General features: G+C 62.7%; 1 protein-coding gene across 7 annotated transcripts in view; it reads left to right on the top strand.

The window, feature by feature from the left end:
* The window catches only part of HDAC4 (histone deacetylase 4), a 294,826-nt gene that overhangs the window by 264,894 nt on the left and 10,551 nt on the right, over positions 1-19,381 (top strand). For all 7 annotated transcript variants that reach the window (XM_023259940.2, XM_045034698.1, XM_023259939.2 and 4 more), the window contains 3 exons: positions 656-753; positions 9,411-9,529; positions 11,032-11,165. In XM_023259940.2, the coding sequence (XP_023115708.1) occupies positions 656-753; positions 9,411-9,529; positions 11,032-11,165 (351 nt within the window). The remainder of the gene's footprint in view (positions 1-655; positions 754-9,410; positions 9,530-11,031; positions 11,166-19,381) is intronic.

Raw genomic sequence — 19,381 nt, 5'->3', positions numbered from 1 at the left:
CAGGCGTGGGCCGGATTCCATCACGTGCCCACGGGGGCTTTATCTGGCCTGCGGTTCCAGTGACAGACTGGCCATCACGTCTGGCTCCAACGTAGGCAGTTGTGAGAGAGCCCGGGCACCCTTCCTCCTGCCCATTCCTCTCGTCCGTCCGTTGGGCAGGGCACCGTGCTGTCCCTCAGCTGTCCGGGGCCACACGGGAGGGGGGATTGGCGGCTCACGGGCTCCTTCACGGCCCCCGAGCCCCCGGCAGAGCCTGCCCTCGCCCTGAACACAGAGGCCCCGACACCCGGGGGAGAAGTTTAATCGGACTCCGGGCCTTCTTTCCTGGAAGGAGGTAGGGAAGGATAGCCTCCTGTACTCGCATTTCTGTGCCTCTGTTGGTGTCTATGCTGCAGAGCCACAGGCCTTCAGACACTGCTGGGCCGTGCGTGGCCAAGGGAGAAGGGCGGCCCCACACCCCTCCAGGCACAGGTGGCCGAGAGCCCTCTCCCTGTTGTTGGGTCCTCGTGTCAGGGGCCCTGGGAGCACATGCTGGGGAGCACAGGACTCAGGCTTTGCTGCCGGGCCACTGAGCCCAGAGCCCCAGGCCTGTGACACCGGGGCCGGGTGTCCTCCAGTTGAGGGCCTGTGACACGAGCTTCTCTCTCCCACTCAGGTGGGCACAGGCCCAGGTGTGGGCTTCAACGTCAACATGGCTTTCACTGGCGGCCTCGATCCCCCCATGGGAGACGCGGAGTATTTGGCGGCCTTCAGGTAAGTGTTCCGGCTTCTTGTCCCACGGGGCACTTGTCAAACAATCGGGGGTTCCACACCAGTGTCCCCAGCTCTTGCTCGGTTTTACTGATGTCCTTGGACCTTCCTCTTCCTAAACACACACACACACACACACACACACACCCCGAGACCCCTCTCGGGCAGTCCCCTCCCCCGGCATCCCTAGCGGCCCCACACAGGGGGGCATTTCTGTAGCAGCCTTTTCTCTTAGTTGGTTCTCAGAGCCTCAGCTGGAGTCTGAGACTGTCTTGTCACCTCTGTTCAGCAGCGGGTCTGTCTTGGGCTTTAAGAGAGACACAGGAACCCTTCTGGGTTTTGACCGTAAGGAAGTGACTGAGGCCCGGGTGAGGATTTCAGTGCGGGGCTCAGAAAGGTGGATGCTTGCTTCGGAAAGATTTCATGATCTCCCAGCTGTCCTTCCAGTGAAGTCCTTGTGGGACAATGAGAGGCAGGAATCCGTGTCCCGCCTTCCCTGCTGCGGTTCTGGGGAGGTGCGGGGCTGCCGTCTGCCCCGCTAGGACAGAGCTGTGCGACGGTTCCTTTAAACAGAGTGTTTGCTTTTGTCATGAAGTGGTGATTTCTCCTTTGATCTGGGCCAGGTTGAAGTAGTTCCTACGACCAAACACAGACCCTCAGCAACGCGGGCTTTCTGCCGCTTGTTTTAAGTGGCGGCCTCTCCCTTCTCCCCAGAATGTGGGGCTCTGGGGCCCCAGGGCCCCGTGAGGAGAAGGGTGCTGTTCAGCGTGCTAGGTTTCTCGGTCGTCGTTAGAAAACACTGTCGGTGCGCTGGGAATTGGAGCCCCGTGAAGTTTCCTCCCTGCCTGTTTCTCGAATTCCCTGCTCTCCTTCTGCCGTAAATCTAAAGCACACGTGTGTACGCGTGATGCCTGTGTCTCTGTGGACATGCGTGTGCATGTATCCGCGTGCACAGGGCTGTGAGCGTGTAGGCACGTGTGCAGGTGCGAGAGCGTGTGCATGTGTGTCTCTGGCGGGGGTGGCTCCGTAGGAGGACACGTCTCTACACGTTCTGCCGTAGCATCCGCCGTGTGCTCCGGGGGGCCCCGCGGGGGCCACGGGACCCCTCGTGCTCGTCTCCGAACACCGTTCCGCTCCCCAGACTCGGAACGGTTGTTGGCTCTGGCACGATGCATCGCTGTGTGGCTAGAAGCTCCTTCCCAGCTGCTCGTGGTTCACGGAAGTCACGGCTCAAATTTGGTTAAGTCGAGGCAGCAGGTTAGCTTCTCCAGCAAGGAAGTTGGTTTTTACAATCGCGTCCGTCACCTCCCCAGCTGGTTTCTCTGCCCTGATTTCCCCGAGTCACTTTTTCCTTTAATCTCATTGAGTTAATTTTGATGCGTCTTCCTACCCCTCATCAGATATAATGTAATTTTGACAATCGCGTGCCTAATTTAAGGGAGAGGGACTCCCCCAGCGGGTACGGGATCTGGCAGTTTGCCCGTGTGCCTGGTTAAGAATCCACGCCACGAAATCCGAGCCCGTGCAGCGCCCGCAGCGGGGGCCTCGCTGCCGTCCGCGGAACGCCTGTGCCACCTTGTCACCCCTCGGCCCGAGAACCAGCCCTCTCGGAAGGCCGCTTGGAAAGTAAAGTGTCTGGGCACCTGCCGTGAGGACCGTTGGTTGGCTGGGGACCCCAGGGCACGCCGCGGGCAGAGGGCGGCGCTGTGCTCGGCTGGGCTGGCCGCAGCAGTGGGGGCAGCTCTGTACTTCACGTCACCCCTGCTTTCGGTCGGGCTTCAGCCTCACTGGGTGCTCTGGGTGCTCTGGTCCCGAGACGGGGACGCCCAGCACCGGGAGGTGGCCCTCCGGCCGTGGGCGACCCCCCTCCCCCAGCCGCCCGCCTGGGGCCAGCCTTTAAGATGAACCTTTCTCTCCGAGTTGCTGTTGACATTGTGTTTTAATCTTCTGCCAAGCGCGTACATGATGATACCTTATCAAATGAACTTTTTAAAGCTTAAATAGCCTCTTTGAAAACGAAAATTGTTTCAGGGTTTTTTTGGGTTTTTTGTTTTTTTTTATTGATTTCAATGTAAAGTATCACTTTGAAGTTTACAATTTATGGTTCCCTGGGCATCGATCGGCTAGGGGAAGAAGGGTCAGGATCTGTCTTCCCCTTTCTTTTGTGCGTCTCCCCCTTCCTGGGGGCCCCTGGGGACAATGCGGGCCTTAGAGGCAGCACCTTGTTACTCAGACCCACGGCCTGCCACGTTGCGTTTCAGGAGATCAAGCCTGGGATGAAGAAGAGATAAGAAAATTGCCCCTAATGAAATCCAGAAGTGGCGGCACTTTCTCCTGGGGCTCAGACTTGAGGACAAAAGGCAACCCTAATTCAAACCAGCCTGTGCCAGACGGGCTTTGAAGTGCAGAAGCAGGGGTGAGGGCCCTGGCAGACGGAGAGGATGCGCTCTCCTTCCCCTCCCCTACCTGCCATCCGGTGTCAGCGCTCGGGAAGCGAAACTGGGATTACGTGTGCTTTTAGATCACAGCTTTGCTTTAAATGTGCTTTTATAAAGTGTATCAGAGATGTCAGTGAAACTGGATATTTTGAAGTGGTAACTTTAATCTTTTAACGAGTCGCGATTTGCCTTTAAATTGAGCCACTGGGTAGATGCACGTCCTTTTCGCCAACCTTTCAAGCGTGACCCAAAGACGGAGGCTCTCGGAGCTTATGTTACTTCATAAGCTGTTTTGTGGGAGTTTGTTCCTTTTTCCTCCTAACGAAAAATTATTTACAAAATCGTTTTTAATTTTTATTTATTGTTGTGAAATGTGCTTGGAGCTTCCCGTGTTAGCCATGGGGCGAGCACAGCTCGGAGGCACCCACCGCGCGGGTCTGTCCACAGAGGCTCTAAGAGTCCAGGCCCCGCTGTTGTGAAGACGTTGGATCCAAACCCCCGGACCTCGTTTGCTAGAGGCAGTGATGGCCCTGGGAGGGCGTCCACACCCCTTCCCGTGTGGAAACTTTCCCAGAGAACGTTCCGTGGTGACTTAGAAGCGGAACGTGGCAGGTCACGTTGAGCCAGCCCTGGTGCCTGCCCTCGAGGGCGGGGCAGAACCGGGACAGCAGGGCCCCTAGGCTGTGGGGCTCGCAGGCGGGTGCAGTGACAGCCGTACTTGGGCACCTGCTCGCGGGGGCATCCCTGCGGGAGCACACCTCCCAACACAGACCTGCCTGTGTCGGGGGCCGCCTCTGGGGGCCCGGACCATGGCCCCATCGGTCAAGCGTGTCAAGGGCTCTGACCAGGTGACCAACACGGCGGGTCTGTGTGTTCCACGGCTGTGCTGCGGGAGCCCCGATGAGAACTCGGCCGCAGAGCGGTCAGCTCATACTTGTGGCTCGGAGTCAGGTGCCGGGGTGAAGCCAGAGTCCTGCCCACAGCGAGGCGGGAACCCAGGAGAGAGCACAAGGGTACTGAGCCAGAGACCGAGGTTGGCTTTGCGGCAGGAAGAGGGGGCAGCTGGGAGAGGCCTGGGCCGCGGTGCCTGAGGGGACGGAACTGTCGTGCGCGGCCCGGCAGAGACCTGCTCCTCAGGCCGGCTGTGGGTCTGTGTGGCGTCCTCAGCAGCCCCACCGCCTCTGCTGCTCGTGCCCAGGGTGCCCCGTGCTGGGGAGTTGCAGGGGAGCGCTGAGATGGGTGGAGGTGGCCAAGAGTGCAGGCCCGGGGACAGGCCCCAGGAAAGGAGCAGGACAGAGCTGGGAGCACATCGGGATGGGACACAGAGCTGGGAGCCCGTCCGTCGGGGTGGACCAGCCGTGGGGAGCACGTCGGAGCAGGGCAGCCTCGGGGAGCGTGTCAGGACAGAGCTGGGAGCACGTCAGGGCCCGACAGCCTTGGGGAGCCCGAGCACAACCGGAGACGACGGTGGCAGTGGGGCCGTGGGCAGCGAGGGCCGGGTACCGTGTTGGCAGGACCCTGGATGGTGAGGGGTGTAGAGAAGCCGGCAGAGCTGGGTGCCCCCACTTGGCAAATGACAGGCAGACAGGAGCAGCAGGGAGGGGCAGGGCTCAGAGCAAGGTGACCTCCCCGCCCTCTGAGGAGGCAGCAGGGGGAGTGGAGGGACATCCCCACCTCCTGAGGGCAGAGTCTGGGTTAAGAGAGCGCAGAGAGCCTGGAAGTGGGCGGGGTTGCACAGCTGGAGGTGTAGAGGAGACGGGCGCGGGTGAGGGCCCGGCCTCAGTGCCCAGCTTTGCCCTAGCCAGCCACTCACTCCTGCTGGCCGCGGTGCCTGTGGAGTGGAAGGAGCAGGACGCGGCCGTGGACGTGACCGTCAGGGACAGCCAGGCCAGAGCCCGTGGTTCCCGTTGTTATCGTTGCTCTGACCCTGACTCCCAGCAGTGTTCGAATACTGGATGGGCAGGCACTCCAGCCGCGTTCCGGGTGACCTTGGTGAAAATGACAGATCTCGGTGGCTCTCAAAACATGGAGCTCTGACGCCCCGAAGCCCCAGAGGCCAGGCCCAGCGTGCAGGTGGTGGCAAATCCAGATGTCAGAGCAGACACGCCAGCCCTCACGGCAAGGATGTGCACAGCATCCAACAGTAGGAATTTTCAATTATCAAAATGCCATGGCTGTTAAAATCGTGTCATCAGACACCCAGGGCACCGAGCTCCCGCGAAACCGGTTCGGGCGATTCAGCAACAGCTGTTGTGTGTCCGTCAGGCGGCTCCCGCTCACGTCAACTCTGGCTGCAGACCTTTAACTACAGGACCGAACCCAAAATACGCGACGAGGACAGAGCAGAAGGCGTTGTCGCGAGAGCCCTCGGGTGCCACGTGACAGGGGAGGTGTGCGGGCCGGTGGTGTGGACCAGGCTCCTGGGGCACATGGAGGCCACCCCCCAGCTCCCCAGGTGCTCTCGGGCACAGGTGGGCACGGCCCCCGGAGGCAGCGCCACTGGCCCGAGGCTCGTGACCACCGCGAGTTTGGTGGGTTTTGCGTGGGGCCCTGGTTGGGGGACAAACCAGAAAGGCCATTTCCTGCCAGAAGCAGGAACCAAGGGCAGAATCGGTCACTGCGCGTGGACTCCCCCGTGGGGTTTGCAGGAGGCGAGTTCGTATGCCTTGCGTAACCAGACGTCACGGGGTGGCTTACGAGGAACGTTTCTGCTAGGTGTAAGTGCCCCATAGATCCGCCTGGCTGTCGCTCCCACAAGGCAGCCGGGACTGGGAGCGAGCGTCCCCCACGGTAGCAGATCAAGTTCACGCTACCCCACCACGCCAGCTTGCGCCTATCCTGGGCACGCAGCCGTCCTCTGCGGAGATCCGCGGTGTGGACACGGACAGACGTGTGCGCCAGCTGGCGGGCGCAGAGTGGCCGGTGAGCCTCAGGCTTGAGGGAGGGCGCAGGCCTCGGCCCTGCCGAGGCCTCGGGAAGGGAGCGGGCGGCGTCCCAGGGCCTCCCGTGGGGCTGCGCTCGGGGCGAGCGTGCAGCAAGGCGCCAGGCTCTGTCACTCAGCACTGCTCCGACCGTCTGAGCTCCAGCCCCCGGGGCCAGGCCATGCCGAGGGGGCTCTGGGGCCATGGGACCCGGCGGTGTGGCTCCTGAGAACCGGGTGCCCTCTGCTCTCCCGCAGTAAGGGGTGCACCAGTCACGGGCACGTGCCCACCTCTTCTCTGGGAGACGCGCCTCCTCCCGCGTCTAAGCAGACGGTGGGGAGCGTGCGGCTCTGGGAAGCTCCCCCCTCCTCCCTCTGCCTTCATGTTGCCCTGAGGAACGTCCACGGTGGCCCCACAGGAGCGCTCACCTGAAAGTGATGATTTGACAGAAGGCCTGCAGTAAATATTGACATCTTGTTTTCAGAGACCAAGTTGCTTGTTAAAATTTCATTCTAGAAATGAAACCCGAGGCCAGGTTCCCATTTTCTTTGCAACACCGTGAAACATAGATGTTTTGCACGGGGGTGGGTCCTGGATGGGATGATGACGTGGGGGTTCTAGAAGGCCGATGGGCCCGTGCCCCCCACACCCACACAGACACGTGGGGTCAGCCTGTCTCGCGTCTTGTTTTTCACTGGCTTTTCAGGGATGCCACACAGCCAGCGTGGGCGCCGGGCGCTCTCTTGGTATTAACTTCCTTCCGTGCTGTTTTTGTTAACTTTGTGGCGGGGGGATTAGGAACAAACGAGCTCGGCGGTCCTTCAGAGCAGAGAACGAGGCCCACAGCACGCGCTGGCTTCAAAACGGCTGCTGGAGCCCTTTGTGAACGAGCCGGCATCTACGGAAAACGTCCGTGGTTCTCGTCGCCGGGATGAGCCAGGCACGTGGCTGAGACTGTTCTGCCTGAAGACAAAGTTTAGCGAAAGCCGCTGGCAGGCAGGTGCCGATCGGCCTGGGGCCGCCGAGAGCCACCGCGGGCGACCGTCCTCAGAGGGGACCGTCCTGTGTGGGCGGGAAGGCGGAGTGCGTCCCTGGTCGTGACGTGGACACGGGACGAGCACCGGGACCTCCTCGCCTCCGGCCTCCGTGGCAGGGCGCCGAACCTCAGCTGTGGCGCGTGTGCTGAAGCGGACGGTTTGTGTAAAGACTGCGGTTTGCACGTTGCGTTCACAGAATCTGAGGGCTTGTGCTGCAGCGTCCCGGCGGGCACAGAGAAAGGTGCTCAAATCCAGGGCCGGTGTCTGACGTGAAGGATGCTAGCAACGTCATCGCGGCAGAGTCTGAGGCGGGCGTAGGCCAAATCCCACCTCGAGTCTTTTTAAGTTTGAGTGGAACGGGCCACGCGCATGTGTTCCCGTGTGGCTGTGGCTGTTTTCGCGCGACCAGGGCCGTGTCGGGTGGTGGCGACAGGCCCCGTGGCCCAAAGACTCCGTTTCCTCTCGGGCCCTGGGCGGGAACACCTGCTGGTCCAGACTCACGTGCCGTGCCCTGCAACCCCTGACGGACGGCCCCCACGGCGCAGAACCTGCTGGAAGCTGCCCTCACCAGCCCGTGGCTGAGGCCGTCCGGACACAGCTGTGCGAACGGGGCCCAGCCTCAGAGGAAAGAAAAGTAGAAGCCGAGAGAGCCTCCAAAGCCAGCCCTGACCTTCTGGGCCTGCCCAGTGGGAGGTCCCAGAAGCGGGTTCCCGGGCCGGCCAAGGGCCTGGGCTGAGGTCGGTGGCAGACTCTCTCCGTGCCTGACGTGATCAGAGGGAAGCCCGGAGGCTCCTCCCGCGTCACAGACACCCTCCTCTCAGACGGGCTCGCTCGCTGGGTCTTTCGGCGCCGGCCCGTGCGCGTCAACAGGTCTTAACCTCGTGAGCTGGGGTTTTCGTCTCTTCCGCTGCCTGAGGTCAGAGGGACGTCTCAATGCGATCACGTCCGAGAGTTGTTCCCGAACGGAGAAGCAGTTCATTTTTGGTTCTGCTGGCCCAAGCTGGTGCCTTATGGAGTTGACTTTGCTGACTTAAGTGGCGCATTTTGTGGCAAATTTTATCTTATAACACATAGCATGAGAGGCTGGAGACTCTCCCGCCAGCCCTGCTGCCCTCTGGCCGTGGTGTTCCCGCTGAGCAGGCGTGAGAAGGGCCCGGGTGGGCCTCCGGAGACCCGTTTGACTGAGTTGAGAGTCCGACATGAGCAGTGGGGCCTGTGGGCCTTTGGAAGGTGCAGGACAGGAAGCGGCCTTTGGTGCAGCACAAATGTGGTCCGGCCTGCGCGACCCTGGGGGAACCCAGTGACGAGTTCCGCGGAGGCGCACCCAGCCTGCTCCAGGCACCCGGCCCCTGTGTCCGCAGCACTGCCCGCCTCGCCCCGAGGGAGGAGGGAGACCCGGGAAGTCTGGTGATGGATTCAGAATCGAATAGAGCAAGCTTAAGTGACGGACGAAGTCACATAGCTTCCTGTTGTGACACGTCCTGCATTGTAGCCGGGCGGTGTCATTAGACCACGTGCAAGTGGTTGTTTTGTGTTAAGAAGTGTTTTTTCCACTGTTCGTGGAGCCGTTTTCCTCATTTCCCTAATGTAACTAAACCACTGGACCTCTCGGTGGGTGTTTACACCTTTAGCCCGTCCATTCTCTTAAATGTGCTTGCCTGGTATCCCCGTAAAGATCCCAGGTGTCCGATTAACCCACTGACCGCCCCGCCCGTGTGCCTGCCGGCCATCCAGTCGCTTGTGGCTGGCGTGCAGGAACGAGTGGGGGCCCCCGGCGGGCCAGGGCTGCTCGGGGGCTCCCTGTCCTCTCAGCCCCACAGCTGTGGGTCCCTGGTGCCGGGGGCAGTCGGTGACTGTGCCTGTCTTGAATCCGGGCCACATGAAGGGGGCATGGGGGGAACAGAGGCACCCCCCCCCCTACAGGAGCGAGACAGGACCTACAGGGAACAGAAAATGAGGCGTGGGGAAGATCTTTAGCAGTCTGGACGGCTGGTGCTGCGGGGGTTATAGGTCCCCCAACATGATCAACCAGCCTCCTCCAGAACCCCTGTGCGGTGGCTTCCCTGGGCATTCACGTCGGGGCTCAGTGGTTCGGGCTTTGAGGGTGCTGTGAAATGGGCCGTGATCACCTTCTGGGTGCGAGTCCTCCGATCCCAGCCCCCGTGCGGAGCCCTCATTCTGCTGACCTGGGTGGGAGATGGGCCAGTCTCCTCCCGGCCGTGCCCCCTCAGCTAACCCGTGTCGCCTTCTCCTGCCCTTCGCAGAACCGTGGTCATGCCCATCGCCAGCGAGTTCGCCCCGGACGTGGTGCTCGTGTCTTCAGGCTTCGACGCCGTGGAGGGCCACCCCACGCCGCTCGGCGGCTACAACCTCTCCGCCAGATGTAAGTCGGGTCTGCAGATCGCCCAGGAACACGGTCTGGATTCTGCTGTGTTTACGGTTAGGCGTGCTCTGCATTTCAAGCCTCGCTTTAGCAACGATAGGAGGAAACTGTCCGTGTTACATCTTCCCAAAAACGTGACCGTGCCTGCCGCCCCCGAGAACACAGGGCAAACGGTGGATGCACCAGGTGGCCCTCGCGGGGGCCGTGCCCCAGCACAGACCTCAGAGCCCTCCCTGATGCCGCCTGGGGGCCCGGGGGCCCACACCGGGCTGACCGGGCAGAGGGCCAAGCGTAGCATCACGCCCAGCGCCCCTCCGTGCGTGGCCAGCCTGCTGCTGGCCGTGTTCTGAGCTTCTCCACTTACAGGCTCCCCTTGGAGACCATGTGGGTTCAGGCCCAGGCCTCCGTGACAGAGCAAGGCCAGGGAACGTTTGGGTTTCCCGTTGCAGATAAAAGTTAGTTTACACTACCGTGTGGTCTGTTCGGCGTGCGATAGCGTCACGTCTAAAACCGCGTATGTGCCTTAATTAGAAGTTATTTTATTGCTGGCTTTGCGGGAGTTGTGACCACCGATCGCCATGACAAACGCGACGATGATGAACAAGGTAGAAATACTGCAAAAATTACCAAAATGTGACGCAGAGACACAGAATGAGCAAGTGCTGCTGGAAAAACTTTGCCCACGGACCCACGGACTTGCCCGACTCAGGCTTGCCCCAGACCTTCCCTTTGTGGAAAGTGCAGTAAAGGCTGGGGCGCCTGTGGCCCTCAGGGCAGCCTCGGGGCCCCATCACCGTTCCCGTCAGAGATGTAGCCGAGGCTCTGGGAGGTCATGGCCCGGCGTTGGGCCTGGTCCGCTGATGGCGGCCTGTGACGGGGCCGCTGAGGGCGGCACAGCTTTTGCCAGCTTGAATAAACATCAGAACGTGCTGGTGAGGACGGTAATCACCACTACCCGTCATGCGTTTTCTCCTGGTGGGAGGGGAGGTGGGTGCAGAGGGCATGCTGTGGCTCTTGATGAAATCCAGACTCGCCAGACGTGGTGTGTGAGTCCGGGAGGGGCCCGCACCATGGCGCGTGTGCCCGTGACTGTACGTGCACACGCGTGTGCCCAGCACACCGGCCGACCAGACCCCCGCGCCTCTCCCTGGCCCCGAGGCTCCCAGGACACAGCCTCAGGGGCACATTCTTGGTGCCTCTTCTGTGGCCCCAGCCCGAGAACCGAGGGGCTCCTCCGGGGGCTCCTTCCTTTCCCCCAAACGAGATGATTTGCGGCATTATAAAGTCAAAGCACCAAACCGTAATTCCTACTCTCGAGCAGATCAAACAGAATCCCAAACCGAAATTCTTCAATGAATTTATTACAATCAGACCTGGCTTCTATTATGTGTTTCGGAGCGCCAGCCCCCTGGGTCTCTGTAACGTGATGTAATGCGTCTCTGGGTGCTTTGATCCGCGGCCCGCCCTCGGCCTCGGCTCACGCCTCCCGTTTCCTGTTGCAGGTTTCGGGTACCTGACGAAGCAGCTGATGGGCTTGGCTGGCGGCCGGATTGTTCTGGCCCTGGAGGGGGGCCACGACCTCACGGCCATCTGCGACGCCTCGGAAGCATGTGTTTCTGCTTTGCTGGGCAACGAGGTAGGAGGCTCAGGGCGTCCGCGGCTGCTCTGTGCACAGGCTCGGGGCTCGGACCCGTGGGCTCTGGTGCATCTGTACTCAGGCCGGGGTCATGTCCGCCGCCCCCCCCCCCCGCACCCCGTAGCAGGACCGCTGAACACTTGCACGGTGCCCTGGTCATGGCTGGAAGGGTGGGAGCTGAAGGGCTACCCGGAACCCTTTTCTCTGCAAAGGTGGCTTGGGATCCTATGTTGTAAAGATACCCGCCTCTGTGTGTGGGTTTTCTCATCTCCCCACTTCCTCCGTCGACAGTCCCTTCTCAGAGGGGTTCGAAGGTAAATTCTGGGGGCAGCGTCACCGTGCAGGTTTGCAGACTGGGGCATGGGGTCCCGGCAACACCCAGACTTGGGGCCCTGTCCCCACCCAGGCCACGGGACAAAGTCAGGGGGATGCTGGCTTGCACAGCTGAGCTCGGAGGGTCTGGACCGGAGAGGGAGCCTCTCAGGGCTCAGGGGAGAGTGTCCCCGGGAGCGCTGTGTCCCAGGGCGATGCTGGGCCGGGCTGCCCCGGCCCGGCTGGGGCCGCAGGTGGGGAGAGCTGCCCAGCCGTGGGTGGACGGAGGGCGGGGGGGCAAGTGCCGCCTGCAGCGTCTGAAGTGTGACCCGAAACTGTAGTTCCCACTTCGATTTTCCGAAATGTGCTCTTCCTGAAGTTTTAAAGCCATCCGCGGGCCTTTGGACATGGGGTCACACGCCTGTGTCCTGACCGCCTCGGAGGAGCGCGGGGCGGGTTCCGGTCCCTCACAGCACAGCTTGTTCTCGTCGCTCACTATGGCATCGCCGCGCGGTCTGAGGCCAGCCGGCCGGTGTCTGGGGGAGCACAGGCGGGGCTCCCTAGATCACAGGCCCGACCTACAGCAGGGAGGGGCCGGGGGCCCAGGCTCACCAGACACAGGGCCCACGTGGGGGACGTCCGGAGGCGGCCCACGAGGTCTGCAGTGTGCGAGGACACGCTCCAGCCGGGCGGATTCCCTGGGCGTCCGTGGGGACGCCGCCGTCCCCGTGTGGGTCTCCCTCCCCCTGCTCACCTGGACTCAGAGGAGCCTGAGTGACAAGGCCCCGAACTGCGGCTGGAGGACGCACGGCTCAGGACTCCGCCCGACCGGAGTGGTGCCTGATCCCCGGGCCACTTGTGGACGCTCCCAAGAAGATCTGGAAGGCAGGGTGGCCCGGAGGATTGGGGCGGGAGGCCCAGGCGGAGACGGCCCCTGTGGCTGTCGGGCTCTGCTCTGGGCTGCAGTCAAGCAGGCCCTGGTGGGGAGGGCGCCCCTCCCGTTCCACTGAGCCCTCTGTCGGGAGGCCCAGAAGCCCAGGGAGAGGGTGGTGCTGTGCGGAGTACCGGCCAGTTCCCCCGTGTGGGGCTGCCTCTGCCTGGCCCAGGAAGGCCCCTGTCGAGGCCCCTTTCTTGTGCTGTAGACGCCGCGTCCGTCTCAGCCTGGGAGCTTGAGCCAGTTAGAGCTCCGCCAGGAGGCACATCTCCCAGAGCGGGCTCTGGCCCACCGCACGTCTGCCCTCCTAGACCCCCGTCGGGATCACGCAGCGGGCAGCAGGGCCCGCACGGCGTTTGAGGAGGGCTCCAGTGGAAGGTGCAAAGTGGGGCTCAGGCAGGCACTTGAGGGCGCTTGTGACATTTGACTGCATCCCACGGGACACGGTGGGACGACAGAGCGCAGACAGGTCCCCAGTGACAGGATGCAGGGCTCTGTCCTCCGGCCACTGGCGGTCAGTATTGTTCCGTTTGACTTGGGTGAGCCGTCAGCAGCACGCTGTGGACACGGCAGGGTGAGACGTGTGGCCTGTGCCCCTCCAGGCTCGGGGTGGACGGGGCTGACAGGATGACATTTGGAGGCAAACGTGAGGTCTGAACCCCAAGGCCTAGTTGCAGCCACGCGAGCTCAGGGTCACATGTGAGCACGGCCTGTCGGGGGTTCGATCCTCGGGCAGCCCTGTGTGTGTCCTCTGGGTGAGGTGGCCAACAAGAAGAGGAAGGCAGGTGACCCTGGGGGGTGTGGCAGCAGGGGGGAGAACCACAGCGTCTCGGTCCTGGGCCCACACACCCGGAGGAGGGCGCTGGCCCAGGGGGCTGTCCTAGGACCGCAGTGGTGGAGACCCTCCCGTGCTTCCTGCCCAGCAGCCCTGGATGGCCGGGCTCAGGGTCTGGAGGAGCAGGGTCTAGACCCTCAGCACCAGGGTGAGTAGGACCAGGAGCCAGAGTCAGCAGCACCCAGCTCCCAGAAGGACTTGCTTCCACATGCCCCGTGGCGCCCAGCCCGTGGCCAGCGGTGGGGCGTGGGCGGTGGGCCTCAGGGGGCTCTGTGTTCTCCTGACGGCCTCTTGTCACGCGTGCTGTGTAGACCACGGAGCTTGGTGGCAGACCTCCTTTCCGGTCAGGTTGTTAGCAATGTGCTGGGCTGTTCTGGAATAAAAGACGGGCCTGCTTTTTAACGTGTCCACACGTCACCACCCTTTCTTCACAGAAAACAGCCCGCGCCCCCAGACTTTGTGCAAGAGTTTAAGAACAGCTGAGTAATATACTCAGACCATCCTGAAGCTTTTCGATTGTTACAGCTAGTTGTTTTACACAATAAAGCCCAGGCCCGTCCCGCTCCCTAGGCGTTTCCCTTCTACGAAGAAAACGTTTTCCTTAAGCACTAGTTGTATCGAGGTCTCTTGAAAGTCTTTCTCCTGCAAGGAAGCTGCACTGAGCCCCGCTCCTCCTCCCTGCGGGCTTTCCGGGCTGATGCTCCGTGTGTGGGACAGTTTGGCACGCAGCCGCCGCGGCCTGCAGACAAGCGGTTGGACCGTCACCCGGGCCACCGGGCGACCGCCGTCTGAAGTCCGGCCTTGCTCCTGAGAGCCGTCTTACGTGATGGCTCCAGCTTTAGGTTATTTGCAACCATCGGTGACAGTTGACGATGGAAAATCATTTGAATGTGCCGCTTAAGTATTACAGAGCAAGCAGTGTAGGCAGACATGCGGGGAGCCCAGCAGGTGGGCACGGAGGCCTCCGGTCGGACTGGCAGCAGTGAGGGGCCCGGGGCACGGGCCCCCACAAGGGTAGGGTTTATTTGGGCAATTTCTGCTTAATCATGGCGCATTTCACAGTTACGTACTGCCGCTCGGCCCAAGTCCAAGATCGGCGGAGAATGGTAGGGGGCCAGGTGAGACCGGCGTCGAGGAAGGTGTGGGGGGATCTGGCCCCTCGTTGCACCCTCACGCTTAGGAAAGGAGCCGGTGCGACCGCTCCCAGTGGTCACAACAATTGCGAGTGAGAGATGGGGACACGGAGAGACACAGAGATGGGAACAGACAGATAGGGAGACCAGGAGAGACAGAGGCACAGAGATGGGGACAGAGACACACAGGGACAGGGACGGGGAGATAGTGACAGCCCGACAGCCAGTCTTCGTTCTCTCACGTGCACCCTCACCTGCACACGCCCTCACACACGTATTCACGCTCCCAGTCAGGCCCCCTCAGGCCCGCAGTGACCATTTGGGGGGGCCAGCAGGCGCTTGTGGGGAACACAGGATCTCAGATTGTGTGCGGCGGGGCCAGGGTGGCGAGTCACCCGCTGACCAACGTTTGGAAGGGCGGGCCCGCGCCGTGTTCTAGAAGTGGGGAGAGCTGTACCTGCCCTGGCACAGAGTGCCCTCCTCGCCCCATCATCGTGACAGTGGGATGAAGGGCGTGCGGTGACAGGCCGACCCTCCCTGGCCCCCTTTGTAGAGCGAGGATGAGGGTCCCCGCGGTCGCAGGCTGCCTGGTTCCGCTCCCGGGGTGGCGGCTGAGCAGGGCCCGTGAACCGCCTGTCCAGCAGGTTCCGTTACTGACCGCCACGCTCCCACTGTGGCCCTGGCAGCAAGAAACACTGTTCACGGGGCTCACCTTCGGGGGGTGCTGTTTTCAACGACTCCCCCTCTTCCAGGAGGAGCCGCAGCTACGAGGACAGAGCCAGACGGAAGGCGGGGCGAGCGTGCGGGGAGAGGGGAGACGGGGGAGCTCTCCGGGGTCAGTCCCAGGACACGGGACCGGGTCCTCCGCACGGCTGGAGGGACCCCCAGGGGGCTGCCCCGCACGTGCCTGGGGAGGGGGCCACCAGCAGCTGTTAGAGAAGGCTCCGCGACGTTGCAGGCACGGGGACGCTCTGAGCCCATAGCCACTGCTTCCCCAGGACGATGGGGCCGCTGCCCGGGCCTGACATGTGGTCCCCCAGCCCCCTGCAGGCGCCATCCAGAGCCCACTAAGCTCCCCGAGCCCCACTGCCGGGCCCTGCCGCCCGCTGTGTAGACCAGACGTGGTGAGCCCACCTCACCCGGGCTGTGGGTTAGCGGAGGCGGTGCTGGCTGTGCGTCTGAGCCCTTGACCTTTTCTCAAAAGGAATCGTGATTTGTAGTTCTTAGTCCTCCTATGGCTTGTGTTTGCATTTCAAAAACTTTGCTGGAAACCAGCCCCTCGTGTTCTACAAGCCTTTGTGTTTTCCCCGGAAGAGCTACGGAAAAGGCCGCTGACAGAGACGGTTAGGGAGTTGTGGCCGCGCCCCTGCCACGGTTCCACGCACCACGGCTGCCCAGCCCGAGCGGGCAGACAGCAGCCCTCCCCACGCTCAGCACGGCCGAGGAACCACCGCTGACGTCTCAGGTGACCCCCAAAACAGCCACAGTTGGGGACAGCCCTGGGGAGCGTCCCCCCTGGGCCCCAGCCGTGAGCAGCTGTGGACGTGCTCAGGGACAGCAGCGATGTGGCCGAGGATGCCACTGGCACGTGACGGGAGCCTCTAGCCTCAAAGAGTGACCAGGCAGCGACCCAGGGCCCCTGGAGGCCCCTCTGGAGGCGGTCGGCAGGGAGCCCCCCGGGGCATGGTCAGGGTGCCTGTGTCCTTGGAAGGATGAAGACTGAAATCTGTTCTTGGGGAGCAGCCATGCTGAGGCCAAGGAGGCTGGAGTCTCCCTCCAGAGAAGGGACCCACCGCACTCGGGGGACAGAGAGGCGGGAGCCTGCTAGCGGGCGCACTGCTATGGGGAGCTGGGCCCGGGAGGGGCCGGCAGAGCAGCCAGGGCCTGGTGTGGGGGTCAGAGCTACAGGTGGGCCCCCTGAGACACCCTCTGGCAGGAAGGAGGCCTGGCGTGCCTGCTGGGTGCCGGCAGTCTGGACTCAGAAGCGGGAAGGAGACCGCGAGGGCCAGAAGGCTGCCAAGCTGACCCACGCGGCCGGGGCCCTGGCGGGGTGGCTGCGTGGGGGCTCTGGCGGCCCGGTGCGGGCCGGAGAAAGGCTCCCAGTGTGGACGGGACGGGCGCCTCTGTCACGGAAGTTCTCCCGGCCGACGCAGATCTTCCCACGTGAGGAAAAGCACGAGCAACGGCCCAAGTTCTGCCAGGACGTCTTGGGCACCGTTTTCTCAGGTCATCGGAACCTGCTGGTTCTTGAGCGGCCCTTCCAGACTGTGGAGCAGAAAAAGGCTTTCCCCTCCTAACGAGACTCAGGAGCTGAAGCCCTGAACAGCTGTCATCAGACCAAGAACGGTCTGCAAGGGCCAGACGTTTGTCATCCTCAGAGTGGGACACGGAGTGTTTTCCTGCTCACTTGTGCTGAGGCCAGCATCTCAAATACTAAGCTTAAGGTGTGCTTCTGGAGTGTTCCGGACCCAGGCATCAGGGCGGCTTTGGGGGTCTCCTGTCTACAGCCGGCCCATTTGCTCCCCCCCAAAAGAGCCGTCTCCCAGAGGAGGCCCGCAGCGCGAGCACGAGGCTTTGGAGCTCAGTGACACATCTCCCCGGCTGAGCGCCCCTTCCAGGACACAAAGGCCCAGGGACTCTGTGAGTCTGGCCCGGGGGGGGGGGGGGGGGGGGGCAGGGCCTCCCTCCCTCCGCTCGTGTTGGACGGCCTCCCTGTTGGGGGGGGTTCCGCCACCCATTTCTCTGCTCCCCACCTCAGCCTCCCGATGCCTGCACCCCCACCTGGCCCCGTCTCCAGAAAGGTCACTGCTGCCCCGAGGGTGGACAGGGCAGCCCACCCCCACACCAGCCTGCCCTGCCCTCCCCTCCACCACTCTGCCCCCTCCCCCTGCCCGGCCACGCCTGTCACGTCCCCAGGGCGCCGTGGCTTCGCCCTCCCGGCTTCTTCCTGGTCTTTGCTCAGAGGGCACCTGCTCAGGACCACCCTGGCCGCTGCATGGACACGGCAGTCCCCCCACCACACCCTGTGTCATGCGACCCTGCTCTCTGTTGGATCTACTCCTCCAGTAAGGCTGTAGCTCACCTGGCAGTCTCTCCCCATCACTAGATGCCACCCTAAGGCTGGGGGATGGGTGGCGTGTGCTTTGTTCACCGACGTAGCCCGGGTTTATAGAACAGCGGTTTGCACTTAGCGGGCCGCCCCCGCTAAATGAAAGAACAAAATCGCAACTGGTCAGGGGGAACACTCTGAGTCCTAAAGTTTCTCCCGTTTCCCGGCCCTTTGTCGCCACACCAAGGCTGGAGGCAGGCAGCCTCGCATCTCCGGCCCCGGAACAGAGCCCGGTGCCGGGTGCTGCCAGGTGGCTGCTCGGGGCCCAGCTGACCAGGGGCCAGCCTGCAGGGCGATGCTCTGGGCCGGCACCCTCTGCCCCTCAGCATGGCCTCGCGCTGGCCTTGCAGCTCTCCGCCGGTCATCACGAGAACAAACCATGTGCCACCGGCGACACGCTGCGTTGTCACCTTGCTTCCCTTCTGTCCCTTTACTCCTTTCCTCCCGGAGACCCCACAGGAGCCGCCCACTCTTCCCAGGGGCGTCCCCTCGGGCTTCTGTGCAAGCCCACGCCGCGGGCGGTGCTTTGCCCCGAGGTTTCTTGGGATCTTTCCCCTGAATTCCGCGTAACTTCATGACAGAGAAGGGACAAGGTAACCAGCACGGGGGGGACACGTCCTCCCCGTGTGCTCCTCATGCAAGCACGCAGACACCTCACCTTCCAGAAGCCTTCGCCAGGAGCTGGGACGGAGAACGAGCCCCAGGCCGCAGTCGAGCCACAGGCTGATCCCCTGGGGTGCCCGAGACAGGGAGCCGCCGCGGGAACGCGGTGGGGACAACGCAGGGACACGCGCACCGCAGCGCTTGGAGGGGACGGTGGCAGAGGCTGTTGTGAGGGGAGGGTGACATAAGCCCCTGGAGGGCCAGCCGGCCCCGGAGACTGGCCGTGGGGAGCCTCCCACCCTGAGCAGAGCCAGTCACGACTTCCTCGCCCTGATGCAGCCCTCTGCGTCAGAGTGAGACTTTATGGAATGAGTTGGGTTTCTGAAGCCGTTTTTCTCTTAAAAGCGGGAGAACGAAGTTTCTGACGATACTGGAGTCGGGCAGGACAGTCAGGGCTGCGCGGCTGTGAAAACCCGAACCCGGTGCGTGGAGCCCGGGCTCCGCCCCTCACCGCCGTCCACACAGGACCTGGCCAAGCAGGCTGCCCGCGGGGACGCAGCTGTCTGCGCACGGGGGCCCGGCCGGGGGGAAGGGGTGCTGGGGGGACCGTCCCGCTGTGGCTCTGATTCCACGTCTCCCCACCTGGGACCCACAGGTTGTCGCGGGTCGGCGGTTCCCGCGAAGTCCCCGCGCGGGGCCTCGGTGGCACTCGGCCTCCTGACGTTCGACCTCTGCCCGCCTGAGGGGTGAATGGCACCCCAGGCGGGGTGGGCCGTTTCCTCATCACCTGCCGGTTCCGAGCCTGTCCTCGGGGACCTGTTGGCAGCCCATGCTTTCTTCTCTGGTGAAGCTCATGGCTTTTGCCCAGTTTTCTACTAGGCCAGTGTTTTCCCGTTTATTCATAGAGAGGAAGATAGGACGGATGGGTGGGTGGGTGGGTGGCAAGACGGACGGATGGACAGGGGATTGGACGGGTGGTCAGCTGGACGGATGGATGGGTGGGTGGACAGATGGACACTTAGGCATCTTCTCCTTTTCTGTCCTCTGGAAGAGCGAGTGCAGGATCAGAGTAATCTCTTGCCTGGAGGGCTCTCCTGCGCCCTGGGTTTCCTTTGCAGGAAAGTTCTAGGTGACTGACTGCGTCACTTCTGTCCCTTCTCGAGTTAGTGCCGGGAGGTCACGCCGTAGCAGATTCATCCACCTCAGCCAGGTTTCTTCTTGCCTGTGGCACCCCAGCCGTGGCCCCCTCACCTCCCGGCTCCGCTTCTGTGCCTGGGTGGCGGCCTCGCC

This window comes from Felis catus, chromosome C1 (genome assembly GCF_018350175.1).
Source record: "Felis catus isolate Fca126 chromosome C1, F.catus_Fca126_mat1.0, whole genome shotgun sequence".
NCBI classification, from domain to species: domain Eukaryota; kingdom Metazoa; phylum Chordata; class Mammalia; order Carnivora; family Felidae; genus Felis; species Felis catus.
Note: the sequence above shows the minus strand (reverse complement) of the source record. Positions and strands in the feature narration are given on the sequence as shown.